General features: G+C 39.7%; 2 protein-coding genes across 6 annotated transcripts; one reads left to right on the top strand and one right to left on the bottom strand.

Moving 5' to 3' along the window:
* Positions 1–4,693: 4,693 nt before the first annotated feature.
* Positions 4,694–12,298, bottom strand: LOC115741201 (protein decapping 5-like). 5 transcript variants are annotated; one of them, XM_048281182.1, is made up of 13 exons: positions 12,015–12,298; positions 10,984–11,084; positions 10,625–10,702; positions 9,672–10,544; positions 8,369–8,434; positions 8,208–8,270; positions 8,058–8,123; positions 7,827–7,889; positions 7,651–7,712; positions 7,462–7,534; positions 5,184–5,378; positions 4,996–5,079; positions 4,694–4,894 (listed from the first exon to the last, which is right to left on the bottom strand). In XM_048281182.1, exons 1-13 carry the CDS (start codon positions 12,145–12,147, stop codon positions 4,766–4,768), a joined length of 1,986 nt encoding a protein of 661 aa, XP_048137139.1. In that variant the 5' UTR covers positions 12,148–12,298; the 3' UTR covers positions 4,694–4,765. The 5 variants fall into 5 exon arrangements, with proteins under 5 accessions (XP_048137139.1, XP_048137137.1, XP_048137138.1 ...); XM_048281180.1 differs by having other exon boundaries at positions 4,694–4,912; XM_048281181.1 differs by having other exon boundaries at positions 4,996–5,094.
* A 3,753-nt stretch (positions 12,299–16,051) lies between these two features.
* LOC115728827 (single-stranded DNA-binding protein, mitochondrial) lies at positions 16,052–18,955 on the top strand. Its single transcript, XM_030659232.2, has 4 exons — positions 16,052–16,418; positions 16,796–17,022; positions 17,996–18,096; positions 18,623–18,955. Exons 1-4 carry the CDS (start codon positions 16,149–16,151, stop codon positions 18,700–18,702), a joined length of 678 nt encoding a protein of 225 aa, XP_030515092.1. The 5' UTR covers positions 16,052–16,148; the 3' UTR covers positions 18,703–18,955.
* The last annotated feature ends 1,207 nt before the right edge of the window (positions 18,956–20,162 follow it).

Below are 20,162 nucleotides of genomic sequence, written 5' to 3' on the forward strand. Positions count from 1 at the left end.
ATAAATAAGAACCACGATTCCGAGTGTTTCCTAATAGATTGGTCTTGGCTTGTCTGATTACTTCCCTCATACCATTCATCTCATAACATTCGTCTACTTGCATGGATGCTTTCTCCAAATTGAATGAGGGCACGGAGCGTCTCCTGAAGCAATATGAAGAGTCAAGTAAGACTAATAATCACTCTATTCTCTTTTGTGTCTGAGGGCTGAATTAAACTCTCATGTTATATTATCGCTCTCGTGCTAAGTATCTTGATTGTTGATAACAGGAGAGAGTGATGAGTCTCTCACAGCATCATTTGTTGCGAAGATTGTTAAACTAGAAAAGGTCTTGAATAAGAGGGACCAGGTAATTTATTCCTTCAAAGTACAAATTACATTTTTGGAGTTGCTTTGTGCATGTTCACAGTGTCCGATTCTTCTTTTCGAAATGCAGAACGAGAAACCTTCAGCCAAGTTGGCAATCATGGGTTTCGAATTTCTGCCAAGGCCAAGGCTTTCGGTTATGGATTCCACCATTGCATAGTGTTTATAGTCATACTGGCACCACTTTAGGAGGATGTTTGGAATTTTCCCTTCATTTTGCCGAAATTATAGAGATATTGGCACCGGTGATTTTGGGAATTTTCTCTTTATTTTGCGGATATTGCTAGAGCTATTGGCACCGTTGATTTTGGGAATTTTTTCTTTATTTTGCGGATATTGCTAGAGATATAGGCTAGCGGGAATTTCTGGATATTATGATTTAATCTTGCTATAGTCCCATCTATAATAACTTCGCATCGTTTGGGTGATATGAATGAGGGAGAAAGCTCCCCAATTTATATAAGAATTCCTCTCATTTCAACCATTGATTGACTTTAGATCTAATGGTGGATATTGCATCTCCTCATCTACTAACTACAGACGTTTAAAACAAGAAAGCCCTAGAACATAGATACATTACTATATCATCCATCCCTAGGCCCATTCTAGAGGCCTCCGGAAACCCTAGGAGACTAACCCTCTCTTCTTGGTTCGTACACGGTCTTTTGTGCATGGGAAATGTCGGGGCCGTGACACTAGGCTCTTAAATATGGTACCTTCATCTCATATTAGCTCTTGACGCATTTGTGTCCATCCGGGATAATTATCAAAAAAGTTCTAAATCTATTGCAATTGTGTCAATTCATTCATAAACTTTTTGCATTTGTGACAATTCAATCAATCTGGCTAACTTTGGCCTACCGGCACCGATGTGACAATTTTTAATAACATTTTAATATTTTTTTCCTATTTTTTTCTTTCTTTTTATTTGAAGTGGCCATGGCCTTCAGGGTAGTTACGGGCATTATTTGAGATAATTATGGCATTTCAAGCTTTTATTTGAGATAATATCCATTTTAGGCTTTTATTTGAGAAAATGAGGGCACTTCATGCCCTTGTTTGAAATTTTCCCTTAATACTTTCAAGGACTATGTTTCCACATGCATAAGTTGATGTATATTTTTGTGCATAGATAAACATCCGAGGTCGTTTCCTTTTGGCGCACGGTCATTCTGGGGATCTGGAATGCTATTTGCAGATGTTAATTAAGAGCACCTTTGTCATGCTGCGAATCGACTTAAAAGAAGAACGACATCTAAATGGTAACTCTTTCAGCATCTTATGTCTTATTGAAGTATGAATTTCATTGTCGAAACAATGCTTACACGTCTCGCGCTACAATGCTTTCTGAGTTGGCAATAAGTCAATAAGAATGACCGTCGAATGTTAGCATCTGTTTCGTCGCGTTCGGCCTTATAATTTTCCGGGCCAATACCGTTGAAAAATCCTAAACTCATGCTCATCTAAAACTGATTTCCGTCTAACGAAAAATCTCAAATCGGTGCCCTTGAGTTCAACCCGCCCGCCGCGTCATATCCGACACTGCAAATGGCGGTAGATTTGAGGTGAATCGTGTTATGGAAGTACTGGCTTGAAATGTTCGATGAGATGGAAACTGGGTTTGAAATTACGTTTCATGGAGTATGGGCTTGAGATTTCTATGAGACGAAGAGTTGTCTGAGATAAACGCATCATGGTACTAGTTTGTAGCTTTATACGGATTAACCCTTACATTTTTTTCAAAAGCACTTTATTTTTTGGTACACTAAAAGCAGCTCTTTACATTTTGTCAAATTTGGAAAAATTGATATAAATCTATTCTGAAAAAAATAATAATTATGGAAGCATGAGGAAGAAATCAAATGTCAAAAAGTGAGAGATTGGAGGGGTTCAAAATCAAAATCAAGTTCAGAAAATCTTAAGCAGCTCTTAGAAAATGAGGTTAACCCGAGGACCATGTCATAAGCTGACACGTGTGCATCAATATAAAACACTATCTAATCAAAACGGGCTGTTTCAGTTTTCCTAGCTCGAAAATGATAGTGTTCCATTGATCACCGTTGACTCCCCTTGTGTGTCATTTTCATGGTAATAGAGACATTTTTTGAGCGGACAAAACCTTTTCTCTTGTGTTTTTTATTTTAAATTTTAAAAAAATGGCTAAAACTTATCCCCACAAACATCAATATTCCAATGTTATACCCTTAGACTTGTGTCACGGATCAGCAGATTTGGCCACGGAATTAGCCCATGTGGCGCCCGATGAGCCAAAAACACCAATCCAACCTTCCTTCTATAGTTAACAGTACGTCGAATAGCATTCTCATATCGGATTGTACCATGCCCACCTTAGCTCGGATATCCAGTCCATTGAGCAAGACGAGAAAAATCCTTCGGACACCACAATTGGTTTCGGCTTGCCGTGGCCTCATGAGGAAAGTGACATCGGTTCCCGACTAGCTCAATGGCTTTGATATCACTTGTCACGAGCCAGCTGCTTGGACTATCGTTGTGCAGCAACTTTGGCTAAGTGGATCGAGAGATCACCTAAGCAAAGCCTTACGCCTGAGGATCGATCACACACACACTCACACACTCAGAGAGAGAGAGAGAGAGAGAGAGTTATGGGAGAGAACTGTGAGTCTATTGCAATAGTTGGGTGAATACAAGTGTGGAGATGTTCCCCTATTTATACAAGGATGGGGCAGAATTCAGATTATATGGCTTGTCCCTAGCTTTGTCCCTAGCAATAGAATTGTGAGCCTATTGCACTAATTAAGTGGATACAAGGGTGGAGGTGTGCCCCTTGGTTCCCTAGGTTTGTCATTTTCCTTTCGTCCTATTCCCCTTATTCCCCTTATTTTACTTGTTGGGATCTTTATGATTCGTCTTACATAATTTGTCCTTTGTGAGACTTCGTTTCCTCCATTTTGTTGGACTCCATCAGCTATGTCCCCATCATTGCTGGGATAAGCCCTAAGATGACTCTTGGGCTGAACAGAATTGTCCAAGGATCGTGACTGGCCATGCGTCGGGCCATGCAGATCATGCAATGGATCGTGCAGTGGTTCACGCGCTGGTCCGTCTGAATCACACGCTCTTCGCCTTGGTTCATGGCCTGTATCATGCTCGGTCCACGGTCTGATCCATGGCATGCATCACGGCCTGGCCAGTCCATCCTTGTACGAGGAACTTGAGCCATTGATCCAAAAACAAAGAGAGCAGTAGAGGGACTGGTGTGTTTAGTGATCAAAACAATGTAGTTGAACTGGCAAAATTCCCTGGTGAGGAACCAGACGTGATAAAAGTTGTACAAAGCATGTACCAGCTAGACTACATCGGCTGCTGAAAATGTGTAAACAAGATAAAGACACCGACACATTGACTCTTGCTTCCAATGCGCAGCTTGCGGAGTCTGTCGCGCTTTGACGAAACCATAGCACCTATCGAACCTTTGATATCAGAGTGTCCTAGCGGAGTTGTTGTACTCGTCTTTTCTCGAGTGTTGACATTGAAAGCTATCAGGAGTGTCTTTCGACTAGGTTTGGCACAAGGCGCCTAGTACATCCTAAAATTTATCACGAAAATACAATTAAATCTTAGAATTTTATTAGTTTGATGTGATCGAATCTTACCATTAACTCCATCTATTTAATCTTAAAAAATGCCGATGTGGCATTTTTTAAATATTTTGCTTTTCCTACGTGGCGATGATATAGTTAAAACATGGAATATAGGGTTAAAACGACATTTATTTTGACCTTAATTATAATTTTTTAACCAAAATATTAAAAACATTGTGAAAATGTATTTTAAAAAATACACAAAAAAGGGGCAAAGGTATAAGCAGCAAGCACATGCCACTACCACCCCAAACGCCAGAGCCTCGCTAGGGCCGGCAACCCTCACCTAGATCTAGACGTGAGTCACAGGCCTCCACCAAGATCTGGGTGAGGGCCACCTCGCCCAACTGTGGTGGCCCTTGGCAGGGGCCACTAGCGCTCGACACGGTTTGGCCGAGGGCCAATCATTCCTAATTCTCCTTCAACCAAGACCTGAGTACCTTCCAAGCTAAATTTTCTCAGTCAACCATCTCAGGATAAGTTTGGCGTTTCCCCGCCTAACAATGCAGTCTAGAAAAATCCTAAGCGTCTCACTAAAATTTGATATAATGCCGGATAAACTTCCGATTTGCTGGTAAGTTGTTCTAGTCTTAAGGACCATCGACAATCGTGCAACGAGATTCAGAGTCTGGCAAAAGGGAGGGAAAAGGCTAACGGAATTTGCATGTAACAACATTCTTCGCAATCCCTATCTTGAGGCTAAGGGACAAGAACAAGCCCCTGTACAGAGCTCTAATTCTATGTATCCAGTATTTGTAAGCTTCCCGTCAAGTTTCCTATGAGACACGGCTCCAAATAGGATGCGCCCGGCCTCTCCCTGCATTACCATTTTCTCTTCTGCCAGAAAAGACCTTTGGATTGCCACCAAGCCTCGACGTTCGGCTACCGTGACTCCTTTGGTGCACCTGGAAATAACCAAATGTCTGAGGACCAAGTTCAGAAAATGTTAGGAATAAAAAACACGTAAGTCATTAGTTTAAGCATTAGAAGGATCATGAAGTGATACCTCCATATCCGACTTCCTTTGTTCAGATATTTTCTGCTTTCTTGGCCCAGGTGGAATGGTTGAAAGTGAGTCGAAAAAATCGTCCTTCACATGACCAGGCTATCATCCAAACAGGAAAAGACATCTCCATTTCAAAAGAAATAATGAAATAGAACCTGTAACTCCTCTTTAAGCTCACCGTCACTCACCTTCTTATCCAATTTCATTGCAGCATCTACATGCTCAGCATCATCCTCAGCAGGAAGATCACAACCATCTGCTTTTGCCTTTAGGTGAGCTTCATTCTGCTTGCCAAGCTCACCCCACACTGCGTCCTTGTTAAATTTCTTGTTCATTGCCACAAAATCAAAATCCTCTGGATATTTGGCAGCCAAATGTGGAATCTGGAAAGTCGAGCGGAAGAAAAAAGAGCAGCCCATAAAGAAGTGTACATAATATCCTAAGGAATGTCTGAAAAAAAAAAAAAGGAGAGAGAGAGAGAGAGAGAGAGAGAGAGAGATTGAAGGCAACATAAGCGTTTGATGATCCCACATAAATCTGAACTAAAAGATGGCAATCCATGTAAAAGTGCATGCCTATAGGCTCAAATTGAAAATACAAGCTTTTTCAGACTCGTATAACAATATGACATGGATCCTATTGTGAGATAATCCATGCAGCCCAATTAGTGAGAAAAGGACTAATGGTTATTGTTGTTGCATATACATGCAACCAAGCAGCCCAATTAGTGAAAAAAGTGTTAGCGGTCTAGCGGTCTGCTCTGGGAACCAATCAAGGTTGATACTCTAACATTAGTTGGTGGATTAGATTGTGTCGAAAAACGATCTTCGCTATACTTAGATAGTCATAATGTGTTGCTAGAGACCACTTATGACTTGTGGGCCAAAAAGGGTTTTGAGCACACTGCTAATGTTTAGTAAACCTACAGAGTCGCACACAATAGCGAACCGAGTTTATATTTTCTCTGTGCCTTCATCTACTTAAGAAGTAGATTTTAATTTATTCTCCTATTCTAAATATCTACGCGATCGTGCATGTTATAAGATAACGATGAAACGCACGATTGGAGATAGACGGTTTGGCGGGCCCGAACCGCCCAGCCCCACCTCTTTTATTACGCGTAAATATTGAGACTATATATAGACGTGGAAAAACCCCGGAGAGGTAGATGAGAATAGAAACACGGAGAATCGTTCTCTATTCTTAGATCTTTGAGAGAGTCTCAAAGATCAAAGGCAATCTCGCAAAAGAAACTCCAAGATCTGTAAGCTAGCATTTGGATCGTTGGAGACTTCGGTTCGTGTGTGTGGATACCAGGAGAGACGCAACACTTGGGGCACTAATCTAAATACAACCGATCGTCAATTTATCTTCGATCTGCAAAAGGTACGCCTTGAACTTCTATTGATTTCAATATACGCATGGATTCTGTCTAGGGTTTCGGTTTAGAATTATGTTCCGCTGCGTTTTTGAACCATCCCGAAACCCCATCAAAAAGGACCAATGGTTATTGTTGTTGCATATACACGCATCCATTTTGAGTGGGATTTTGAATGAGGAAGCTCGTACACAACAAAACCTCCAAAAAAGATATTATTGAACGCTCAAACAAGTAAAAAAAAAAAAAATTGTTTTCTTCAAATGTTTATATCAACAACCACCCGTAGCTATTCCTTTTCTTTTCACCATATGTTAATAGCGACATACAAAATCACTAAAGGACTTAGATAATAAATGGAACACCCCTGTTATCAACTTGCAGCTTTGCATGTCAAATGATTTACTCATCCAACTGATGATGAAATATAATTATAATTTGAACCACAACTCTTCTGAATTACCAAGTTTACCTTTTAGTTAGTGTTTTCTCCCTTTTCCTTGAATTTCCATCTCATTTGGGATTGTAATCAATATTGTCAACCAGCTGCTCTACATTTTCTTACCTTGTATATTGTCTGTTCATAAAAATGATTATGATTACTAATTCCAATTTCTATTTTGTTTCAAGTTAATTATTTTGTGAATTTCATGTGTATTATCCAATTTCTTTCGGTTTGCAAGCTAATTATTTCTACAAATTATTTGTCGGTACTCTTCTTACTCATATGTGGTGCATTTGTTGGATATTCATCTTTAAGATTTTCATCATTTTTCTTTCCACAACTTTGAAATTAAATCTCTTTTTTGCTCTTTGTTTTTGGAAGTGCTGTCTACATTTTAGAGGTGATGTGTCTTACTCTTTTTTAGCTTTCCATATTGTTTGTTCCTTTCTACGTGCATCTTACTAAGTGCTGCTAAGTTTCAAGACTTCCTTAGAATCAGAAGAAAAGAGTCATGCCGCAAATTCTCCTCTTCCTTGGACAATTCCTTTATTATGGTAATAACAAAGAGTAGCAGCTCCAATCAACTACAGAGTAACTCATGTCATGGGAATATACAAACAATTATGACTATAAAATGTGATACCTTTTTTCCTCTTCCCACTGAGATGCTCTTGTTAGTTTGATGATGCTGCCTGTCAGCCCTATCTATCTGGAACGACCCAGGAAATATAGAAAGGAACAGAGTCAAAGATAATTGGCAAACAGGTTTGTGGTGAAGAGGGAAAGGGCATGAGAAATCTCAAACAAAAAGATATCAAGTACTAGTATTACCTTCTTTCCTCCTTTCCCCAAAATGCTAGTGTTTTGGTTAGTTCTTGACTCAGCCCTAGTCATCTGGAACACATGGTAACACGGAATGAAAAGAATGAACCGCGCTTTTCACTAACTATCTCCAACTCAAGTGATTGTTGGCAGAAATGACAAGAACATTGAGAGGTATCTGTATACCTTGTTTTCCCTTTCCCATGGTTTGGTCTTAGTGATTTGAAGACAAGAATCAGCTGTGTTGATCTGACAGAAAGTTGACGGTGCAATAACAAGAAACATACAATAATAAGGACATGCAAAGACGGCAAACAAAGCCCCTGGGCTTCTCTGGTTGGGGTGAAGACATCTTCAGGACTTACAACATGATGTTCTAAAAGGTCCTGAGAAAAAAATTGGAGAAAGTCATTATACCCTCTTTATTTTTTCTGCCACCTTGCTCACAGCATCGCTCGGATTCTGTACATTAGATGTTCTCATCCGAATCAAGGCAAAATAAACCATTAGTCTGATAAAAAGAAAAGAAGCTAAATTCATAAAGCTCAAAAATGAAAAAGCTTTTACCTTCTCTCCTTTTCCCTCTCCATAAGCTTTATGATTATCAATGTACTGAGGAGCACCTTTATGCTGTGAGAGAGAGAGAGAGAAAGGCCCTGTGTTAATAGTAGTCATAGACACTCACATGCATTAGAACACACAGTGTTTACTCTGCGAATGTGTAATACCCTCTTTCCTCGTTCTGCCAACTTGCTGGTAATACTGTTGCGATTCTGCAGATTGCCCTTATACACCTGAAATAATGGATAAAGCCAGAGATTTTTATGCTATGAAGACAACGGCAAGGCAATTTAAGGCAAAGAATATGGACAGGCAAGTTCAGAGAAAGAAAAAATCTTTACTGTATTTCCCTTGGTCAGACCATTAGCTTTATGAATGTTATTAGAGTCTAAAGTGGCACTATTATGCTGACAAAAGGAAGCAGAGGGGGAGAGCAGATGCCCTATGAAAATCCAATTCTGACGGAGATTTAGATACAACAAAGGCTGGATAGGGAAAAGAATGATATGAACTGAAAAACAGACATAAGTTAGCTTTGCCTCTATGTTATTCACACAATGCGGGTAATGTTTGAAAAGAATACCAGAAAGCGGCTTATTGAAAAAGTAAGAGAAACAACTCTTAACTCCAGAGATACAAAGTAAAGGCATTTTCATTAAAAAGTTAGATACGTCTACAACAGATAAGCAAGAACTGCAAAGCCCATAATCTTCACCGGTTCATTTGCATAAAATCTTTGGCTTCAATAAGCCTAAAAGAAGGTGGGAAGAGGATGAAAGGACAGCTAATGGGAATGCAATCAAAACAGGGTAAAAGAGGTCCATGAACATGATCTACAAAATGCGGGTGCCTCTTTTGGTTTCCATTTCCTTTTCAACCAGATTACACATGTAACAGCCGCTAAAGATGCAATATATTTTCAACTAAATCAAGTTTTTGTTAGTGCAACCTATTCCAAAAACCCACTAGCAAGCCTGTAAAACAAATAACTTTTCAGGGAAAAGATGTTTCAAGAAAAGAGAAGGAAGACAAGATTCAGAGTGTCAAAAGGTCCTTCAGCTGATCTAGAGAGTACTAGTCATGCAATCACAGATAAGAAAACGAGAATTGGAGCCCATCTTACTAGCCAAGGACAAGTTTCCTCACTCAGATGCTTCTTATTAGACAGAAATGACAACATGAGAGCTCTAGTATATAGATATTACAAATCTGGTACATATCACAAAATCTGTTACAAGTCTAATGTGTGTTGGGGATGGGGGTTTAAAGGTGCATGATTACTAACTTAAACCTGTAGTAGGGAAAATCAATGTACATCCTTAGGCAAGAGAAAACTAGACGCACAAGAGTTGCATTGTTGGATGCCACAAGATGTAGGCTATCTAATTTAAAGTTGTACAACATGTGAATAACTATTTCAAGAATCACAATATCACAGATATGAACTGAGTCGATAAATTTGAAAAAAACCTTTTTGGCATATGGTTTTGGAAGAAGCAAAATGGGTGCCTGAGCACCTGTTGGTTCCCTTGGCAGCGATTCAGAAGTCAAAAACTTAACGACCTCTTCATCTTCATGAGCACTTCTAGGAAAATGATATGAAGAAAGTGGATGGGCCCCAGTCTGTAAAATTTGGCAAGGGGTCTTCGGTGATGGTTTCAAATCCTCCATATGATTTAGACAGCCTGATTCATTCATAGAAGAAGTAGCTTGAGCCAAACTTTCCAGAGTCAACCCAGAGCCTTGGACAAAGTTTGCTCCACGGATAACTTGAGGTATGTGGCTAATATTCAGACCAGCAGTACTAGAATACTTTGCTGCCGAAGACATTGACATTATACTAGAACTCAATAAATCCCTTGCCACATTAGGCAATGTGTCCGGAATCAATAAAGCAGGATCCAGTGGCAGATCTGAGGGAATGAAAATCGGTGTAGGTGTCAAGGAATCCATGACAACAGGGGGCTTCAAAGAATCAGATGATCCATAAGTAGCTGCAACACTCATTGTCAATAAATTTGTGACAGGATGTTGCATTGGTTGCTGAGAGTGATATGCAGCCAGACCGGGCGGCAGTCCAGCCAGTAACTGCTGTTGAGGATAAGGGTCTTGCCCTCTACTCCTATTGAACTCTTGCACATGTAATAGCATGGGCTGCCCAGCAGCAAGTGCGTTTGTAGAGAGCAATGAACTGAATGATGTCAAGTTCTGTATGGGCTGATATGAAGAAAGACTCTGGTGGACGGCCAAATTTGGAATTCCTAAACTGGAACTATTGGGTCCGCTTATTGTGGGGGTCTGTGGAGTGATTGCAGGTGCAGATGAAGAGTGAAGCAAATAAGCCTGCATGAGAAGCCAATCCAACATGAATAGTGGCTTGTTTCCATCTCAAGCATCAGATCAGAACGTAAAGTTGATTAAACCTGTATGATGGCTGGATCATCTGGCAGGTCTGACGTAACTTTTTCAGGTTGAGCCTCTGAAGATAAAACCTGCAATACCTGAAACACATAGACAAGCAGTTTTGTTCCTTCCTTTCCTTTAGTCGATCATGTGAATTGTCATACGAACTGCAATATTCGTGTGTTTATGGACAACTATACTTAGATCACCAAAACAAAGCTTCAGTATCTAGTAGTTACCAATTCTAGCATAAGTCAGAATTACGAACTGCCATACTCCTGTGTTAATGAACAACTATACTGCAGGATAATCTATGATACGATATATGCTTTGCTTATATGCAGATCACAGATGGCAACTGTGCAATTATAATTCCAACCTTTATGTCACTCCCTCTGAAGTTTACGTAGTCAAAAATTCTGTCGTCAGGAAGGACCTGAGAACCATCCTTTCTTCGCCCTTCTGTTCCAAAAGATCGTACTGCAGTAAATGAAGGGAAGAGTCAGATGGAAAAATGACATTGGAAGAGCTATTTTATGTCTACTTGTCTACGGATAACAAATATGCAGGCAAAAGTTTCCAAAGCAACTCAGAACTGAAGTAACATGCAACAATAAGAACCAAGATACTTGCTGAAAGAAACAAAAAGCACCAAGACCAATAAACAGATAAATCATCAGATCTCATCAGTTAGGATGTGCCGTGAATTTCAGGCCAAACTTCACAAAAGCATTTCATGCTATAAGCATGGACATGAATATTTTGTCTTCCATTGTCCCTTCTTCTCCAAAATTACTGTCCCGTGAACTGCAACTTGCTCCTTGATGCGATAATCATGTGATCACCAAAAATTTAGTCACCCCGAGGTGCATAGCTTCCAAAATTTGATAATCGTCGAACAATTACAATGATCCACCCTGAGAAAATCTTTGATAGATCTCTGATGAGCGCAGTCATCCTCTTGGTGACACGTATTTTCCGGGACTTCTGCTTCTTACCAAGACGGGAATCGACCCTTCGCCAACCAAAACTACCTTCACACACTGCCATTTGTCTCGCACAAGTCCTCGCCGCCAATCTTTTCTCTTCTTGTAACGAGATAGGAACCTCGACATTTGGTCATTACAACAAGTAACATACACGCGAAATGCCGTTCAATCTTTGACCAACGCGTCGGAAAGTTCCGTCCGCGACCATAACGCGGCAATTCCGATTGCCCCCCAGGGAGAGTCGTCGTTTCATCGTCTTTCGACGGACTGCGTAACAAAGAAGTCAAGACGACCACGACCAAATGCCGAGCACAACGCGTGTCGTAAAGCCGAACCGATCAACAACAAACGGCGCACGGAAATATGGAAACTCGGACTCTCTGAGAGAGACGAGACCAGGAAGGGGACGAAGATGCCGTACCGTTCGCGAGGCCGATGACCGCGTCTTGCGGGTCGATGCGGTAGAGAACGCCAGCATATCGCATCTCCGACTTGGACAGTATGCTCAAGAAGCAACCTATGTAGGAATTCGCCGAGGCCTCCGTCGACGCCATTGTTGTTCTCCTCCACTTGCTTCGACTCTCTCTCTCTCTCTCTCTCTCTCTCTCTCTCTCTCTCCTAAAACAGTGGAGCAGGAGGAGGAGAGTGACGACTGACGAGCGATGACGGGAGAGGGAAGGCGGAGAGAGGAACGTGGTTTCGAAATCAGTTTTCTTGCCGGTAAAGGAAAATGGGAATCGATAAAAATAAATGAGAAAAGTGGAAATTAAATGAAAACGTTTCTTGCTCCGTTGCTTGACGCTCAAGAAAAAATTTTGGGAAGAAAAACCGTAAAAAATCTCAAATTATGCCCGTTGTGACGCAATTATCTTAAATTTTTTTTCTATAACACAAAAATTCTCAAAATCAATCATGTGTCACATAAATATCATCCATCAAAATTTCATCAATGAGCACCATTAAATATATGCCCGCATGACGACGGAAGACAAATCGTGTTAACATGGAGCTTAGCTTACATGATTTAAGTGAAATAAATAGGACTTGTTTTGGCTGGAATATCACCTGACGGGAGTAAATATTTCACTTAAGGTAAATGTATCGGAATGGATATAGTTTGTGATTTTTAGTGATTTTTTCTCAACTTTTTCAAATTATGTCGGTTGTGATGTAATTATATCCTATTTTTTTTTTCTGTAGCACAAAAATTCTCAAAAATTATCATGTATCACATATCCTCCATCAAAATTCCGTCGCGTGAGGAAATCACCAAAAGAAAGCTCATATTCGAACCCGTCAACATATCTAGCTAGAGACACTTTCGGTCAAAAGCTTGAGTCAATGAATTATGAGTCAACTATGATATATCAAGTGTTCCATACCACATAAATCTTTCAATATAGAACTTCTCTAATATAATTTACACATGTGTCCTAACAAAGTTTTGATGGAGAATATGATCACAAGTTTGGGATAATTTAAAATAAAAAATTATAATGGATATAATTTGAAATTTTTAGTGATTTTTTCTTAAAACCATTTAGATAGCTTTTCTTCATTTTGTTTGTATTTCTTTCCTTATTTTTGGGGGGCTTGGTAGGTCTTTTGGTTTCCATTGGTGTAGCCTAGCCTAGGCAATGGCATGGACAAATCATATTATTACCAAATTCGATTTCATTTATTTCATAAAAAATAATTAATTTGAAAATATTTTTTTTCTTTAAAAAGAATATTCTTGTTTTAGGATAAATTGTTATGTTTAAGGATGGGTTTAACGTGAGATTCATGTCATCTAATAATTATATTATTTAATATCAGATTTCCATAAATTGGGGCTTTGCTGTTTTCTTGAAAAAAGTTAATAATTAAAAAAATAATTTTTGAAATCGATCACTTGTTTCGCTTATAAAAATAAATGAACAAAAAATATATTCATCGTCCATGAAAATTTTTTAGATGTAAATTATCGTCGATTGTGAAAATATTTTTTGTTATCTAATTATTTTAAACGATACAAGTAATTATTTCTTTAATATACTATCTATAGGGACACAAAAAAACTCACCTTGGTGAGGTGCAACCACTTCTGCAGAGCGCGAGGGTCGTATCTTCACGTAGATTCACTCATAACATAGATTCATGCTCAAATTCGTTCCCATAAGAATATTTTCCCATATAAAAGAAATCATACCAAAAATACTAGAAATGCGATGCTTATTTCAGTGCAACTTCTCGTTAGATCACTTTAGTGCCACTTTTGTAGAAAAACGACCACTCAAATGTTATTGCCGATTTGGAATGGCGGAAAGCCAACATGGTAATATACTATCATTTTTTTTCAAACCGACGTGGCTTGCCGGCGCTCCGAGTCAGCATTAATAGCCCCAAACGACGTCCCGTAGCATGTTCGAGCCCAAATTTAAACCCCAATTCAAACAAATCAAGCGAGTTCCCCCTCCTTTTAAAACCCTAGTTTTTCAAACCCCTCTTCTTCGATCCCTTTGATGGATGTTCTATTGTCCGTGAGCAGAGCAAACGATGCATGTGTTACTCGAGGCCATTGTTTGACATAAGAGGAATTCGAAATAAACAAACGAATCACACACATATGTCACGATATAAGTAATACGCGAAGACCTTAACGATATACCGATTTCAATCCAAACAAACAACACGACATCAAAAAAAGTTTGAACTACTAAAAGATACCCAATCGCCATTTGATTAGATGTAGATCTTTTGCTGTTGTTGGGTGTGGGCATTCGCGATTTGGTTTAGAGGTATTTTCTACCTACGTCGAACTTGTTGATTTAAGATAAAATCACCGAACCTAAACTAAACCTATAACTTCGGTTTATTATCGGTTTGGTTCGCTTTCAGGTCGTCACTATCGAGCCGATTCATAGAAGTATAATATATGCTTATACTATTCAACTCCCACATGCAATGGATGAAAAGACCTATTTGTACACACGTATTGATGAAAAAAGAATATAATCGCAACTAGACCGGATTAAATTACCGAAACATTAGAAGATCCTATTTAATTGAACGGAAAGACACAAAGAGAGAAATATTCAATATGTATTAATCGGGGGAAATTACACAAAACTCCATCGTTGCAGTACACGTTTTCCGATAACTTTTTATCTCCGCTCATGATCCCCTGGACTTTTATTTTATTATAATCATTAACCATTCATTATATTTCAGCGTCACTTTCTATAAAAATGACAAATGAAAAAATTGATAATAATATTAAAAACTAAAAAATTGTGAAATTTATAATTTTAGAAACTTTTAATTTTATAAAAATATTGATAATAATAGTAAAAAATAAAAAAAAAAATTGTGAAATGTATTGATGGATATATTCATAGAACTTATAAGATATTTAAAAAAAAACACAATTACGCGAATAGGAAAAAGGTCTCGATTAGAAAAATGTCAAAATAACAAAAGCTGAATTCTCATCATGCGTTATTAAAAATTTAATTAGCGACAAATAATGATTGATTACTAAGAACATTTTATAAAGTTATAAAGGAAATGATGTTCTCAATTTATAAAAAAAGAAATGATTAACCCAAAGCTAAGGTAATTTTTTTAAAATATTTTTACTAATCAATCATTTTTGCATTAATTAACCCTTAGAAATGTATAATGAACACACAATTTTTGTATTTAACCTGCGCTTATCCCTTTTCCCTTTTTGTTCTTTTTAATTAAAATATCTTATGTAGTTCTATAGCAGTGGATATATTTATCAAATTTTATCGTTTAACATTATTACCATTTATTTTTTTTATTTTTGCATTTTATTTAATTTATCCTTCTCCCAAATTTTTTTACATTTTATACTTTTTTTTTTTAGCAAAAAAGGGTAAAACAAAGATTTCGCTCAAAAAACAAGATGAAACATAATTTTACCCCTTAAAAATCATGTGCATTAACAAGGAAGAAATAACAAAGGCTTAATGACCCAAAAAATGAAGGTTTGGGAGTGATTTGGAACAGTTAAAAATCAAGGGGGCAAACATCGTACCACCCCTAAAATTCAACGGGTTTTGTTCTGTATAATTTCTCCTATTATTTGAGATTAAGAATCAATCAACAACTGCTCACTTAGGCAAGAAAAATCTTTTGTTCAATAGTGTAGTAGAAACCTAAATAAGAATAAATTACTTTGTTAGACTAAACTACAAATTGTATTAGTCGAGAGAAAAGTAAAATCATTTATTAAATTTATCGGTGTGGTTCGGTTTTATCAGCCGAAGTCGTAAATCAAATATCAAACCAATAATAAAATCCAAATCAAAACTAAATGAATAAGTCGATAAACCGGTTTTTTTTTTTTTAGGCGGAGATAGACCGGTTTGATTTGGCTCGGTTATCGGTTCAAATACGGCTCGCCATTTTTGTTTTTCATTTGTTTTCCCTTCTTCTCATTTCTGTAGAGAAGAGGTTTTCTCGTGCCCGTCGTTAGGGTTTAAGCCCCCCTGACCGAAGACGCTGCAAGACCCGCGCGATCTCCCGCTCTCCCGAGTTCACAGCAATGGCTACTTCACTCTCCAAGCTGTCCTCCCACCTCCATCGATGCCTCCTCTCGAATCCCAGAGCTCCTGGCGTCGCCATGTCCCTGTGCACGGCGGCCTCGTCTCAGGACACTTCGGAACCGGAGGACAGGAGCCTCGAGTCGGAGGCCGACTCAGCTCCCTCGCAGCAATCGCCGCCGGCGCCGGCATCCTCGGCGCAGGAACCGGAGCAGCAGCGCACGGTCTACGACCGGCCTCTCCAGAACGGCCTTGACACCGGGATTTACAAGGTGAGGTTCCGACGGACTTGCTCTGCGCTCTCGTTCTCCGTGACGTGCGTTCTAAGCCCACTTCGTAACCTGCGTATGAATCGGTGAGATTGGCCTTTTGTTAAATCCACGAGGCAGTGGAAATGTAACTTGTACTGTAGCGGGCAATGGACGTCAATGTACGTTTAGACATTGTGTTTCTGTGGATTCGCTTCCTCTGTATGTGCCTCGTGAAGCGCAAAAGTCTCTTTTTATGTCTTAGTGGGTTGTCCATGCTCCATGCTGATCTCTCCTTTTGATTGGCCTAATTGCGCTTCGTCTAGCGCGATAGTTTTGATAGCGTGATAGTTTTGACTTGAAGGTTTTTGATTGGAGGTTCTGCTTGCGAGGTTTGCTAGGCTATAATAATGGGGCAGGTTGGGCAAAACCCAATTGCGAAGAAGCTGAAGAGTGGGAGGACGGTAACCCTGTTCTCAGTTGGAACAGGAGGCGTCCGCAACAATAGGAGGCCACTGCAAAATGAGGAGCCCAGAGAGTATGCAGATCGCTCTTTGGTCCAGTGGCATCGTGTTTCGGTCTATCCCGAGGCATTGGGGGAGATGGTCAGGAAGCATGTTAGTCCTGGGTGAGAGTCCTATCTTCCTTATCTGCCGTGTATCTCTGTGCCAATTGTAACTCGTTTGGCAACCTTTGGGGATGTCAGTCGTTATGTCCTAGGTCACACTTGTTTGAGAAAGCTAGTGCTTATATGCAGCTGCAGTTAGCAGTAGCACAGGTGGGTTGAATGGCATGGTGTCGTGATAGGTTTGACTAATGGCATTTGGATTTGTTGGAAGGGTTTATTGGTTGTAAGTAGCATACTTGTGTATTGAGGTCCCGTCGCACTAATGACAAAAGTAATATTGGTAAGTTGACCTGATAAAGCCGTGGGTTTGATGGTGAATTAATCTTATTTTTGCTCATTTTGATTGACTGAAGTTGAATGTAGTTATGGGAGAAATGTTTGAGGTCAAATTGATGATGCCGATCAGTGAACCCTTAACATGATTTGTAACAGAAAGTTATACTGTTCTTATGAAGAATGTGTTCGAAACACTATGTTGCTCTTAGTGCAGTAGTTGCGGACTGTAAGCTAAATAATGTACGTTCCTTTCCAAAATGTTTGAGTCAAAGATTGGTTTGTGGTTTAACTTGTTTGGTGGTCCTTGTACCCGCTGTGCATGATGTTCATCCGATTCTTGATGGCTGAAGGTTTAAAGGTCAAGGAAGGAGAATATCCTTTGCCAAGAAAAGGAAGGAGTGTGTCATTGGTCAGGACAATGGAAGGAGCATATCTGTGCTGAGGATTTGATTTGGGCTGGGATGTTGACAATATAAGATGTTTATTTGCTTAGTGAGCTGGGTTTGAGACGGAGGGGGAAAAGAGAAGTGCGGAAATGTAACTTATCCAGAATTAGTTTCTTGGGAGCTGTAGCTGGGCAATTCTGCTAATGGACCAGCCCACACTTCGTAGTTTTTATTATTGTTAAGAGCAGCTCTTTATACTTCCACAAGAATACTGACGTGCCACGCACTTTCATATATTTTGGTGACTGTAGCATGATCTTGTACTTGGAGGGCAATTTGGAGTCCAAAGTCTTCACTGATCCTGTATCTGGTCTTGTTCGACGTATAAGAGAGATTGCAATCCGTCGAAACGGTATGTGCAGTTCTGTACTTCTCTCTTTTAATGGTTGTATGGTTTTGGTTTACTGACATGACAGGGATATGAGGTCCTGTAATCCTTAAAGCTAGTTAATGCTGTCCTTGGAAAGTTTTTGTTTTAGCCATCTTTTATATATGCTTTTCCTTGGAAATGAAGGTGGCAACCGACATTCATTTCACCTGCCAAATTTATGATTGACTTAGGAATTGCTAAATGGATAAGCAAATGACTGTATATTACCTAGTTTCGTGGATGTGGAAACGTGTTGCGTAACTGCTGCAGAGTTCGATTTGGAAATGAGGTGTCTCTGGGTATCTGTTGCATCTTAGCATTTCCTTCCGGTGTCAATTATGGAGGTCCTTTGAAAAAAAAGAGGCTTCTACTGTAGCTGTTTGGCCCTTTAGGTTCTAAAGTTAAGGAAGAAATGAATTCTCAAGGGAATGTTAGTTAGAGGACATAATCTAAGGTGCAGAAGATTCTCTTTTGTCGTGATCTTATTTCTATTGTGCGTATCATACAGGTCGCATTGTGTTTGTCGGGAAAGGTGGCGATTCCCAGCAGCCATCACAGGGTGAGACGAGAGGTGCTGGCTATTACTGAAGGAGGATGAGAGAAAAGGGAGAGCTTGTTTTCAGTTTTGTGCGTTTCTTTTGAAACCTCGTCTCCGTTAAGACTTTACAGGGCCATGCAAAAGCTGATATTCTCACTTCTTATGGCTGACCCATGTAAATTCTTTTGTCCTGGGCGCCTGTGACATTAAGGGAAATTCGTCAGTGTGAAGCGGAGCTGATTATTCATCAGTCTCTGAAATCATCTCAAGTTTTATGCAGAGATGATCTGCTGCCTCCTTGTTGAGTTTATTGATTTTGACTTTCCTCTATGTTGCTCAGCCTTTCTACGTTTGCTGCTTCAGAGTTCTCCCAAAACTTTGACACACCGTTGAAGTGTAAACAGTGGTGACCAGATACAGATTGCCTAATGTTTCTTGTGAGCTGTTTGGGTGAAGTTCTTTAGCTTTGCTAGTTACTTCGTTGGCATCAAAAAGATGTGACACTGAACGGAGATGCATCCAAAGCCAGCCCATTCGTTGGAGAGGATGTTGGGACACAATAGGAGAGTATAGAGAATGTCTAGAACCAACTCGGGGTCGAGTTCGCCGAAGATCGTACTAAAGCCGTTCCGAGTAGAGGGTCGACACTTGACGAGCTGCAAACAACTTAGTCTCTTGGTTTACACCAATCCAGAGGGCCGATCGAACCCCGAACCCAATTGCCATTCGAGTCAGTGACTCGTGAGAAGTACGCCAGCACCGTGATTTTATAGAAGCTTAACTAGAGGAATTGACCTCAAATCTTTTGGAGAACTGTAGAGCACTGTGGAGGCGAAGCTTTTAGTTTTAGAGTTTCAACGAGCTCTCGAACACCTTATTCGGGGAAAATTGTCGAAAAAGTTTCAAGTCTGTTACACATTTGTCAATTCAGTTCTAAATCTTTTAATTTCGTCAGTTGAGTCTTAAATATTTTCACATTTTTTCAATGGAGACCAATCGAAAATTGCTAACGTGGACGTCGGGTGAACGTCGGTTATCTTACTTGACACAATCACCGTTGATTTGAACAATTTTTAATACATAATTTTTTAAAAAAACTTCTTTATTATTTTTCCTTTTTTTTCTTTTCTTCCCAAAAATCTCAAAACCCCCGAGCCCAGAGATAATAAAAGAAAAGGGAATAGTATCCGAAAGTAAATTCGACTGGACAAACCTTGCTACTAGTGTGCCTAGCCTTAGATCTCCATGTGCGGCGGAATCATGGGTTCGAGCCCGGTCGTCAGTCCCGCCACCGGCGACGGAGCCAACCGATGACAAGGCAGTGCCAGAGCAAAACGTATAATTGAAATTTTCCGGAGGGGGATAAAGTTATGCTCTTTCTCTCTGGGTGACCTTGCTGGTGGCTTGGCGGAGAGAATAGGTCTGGGAGTCGAGTCCGCGACTGCTTAGGCTCGAGAATAATGCGCCGTTGTTTTAGCCATGGTTGATTAGTTCTGTTGCATTATACGCA

The sequence above is a fragment of the Rhodamnia argentea genome, chromosome 6 (assembly GCF_020921035.1).
Source record: "Rhodamnia argentea isolate NSW1041297 chromosome 6, ASM2092103v1, whole genome shotgun sequence".
Lineage (NCBI taxonomy): Eukaryota > Viridiplantae > Streptophyta > Magnoliopsida > Myrtales > Myrtaceae > Rhodamnia > Rhodamnia argentea.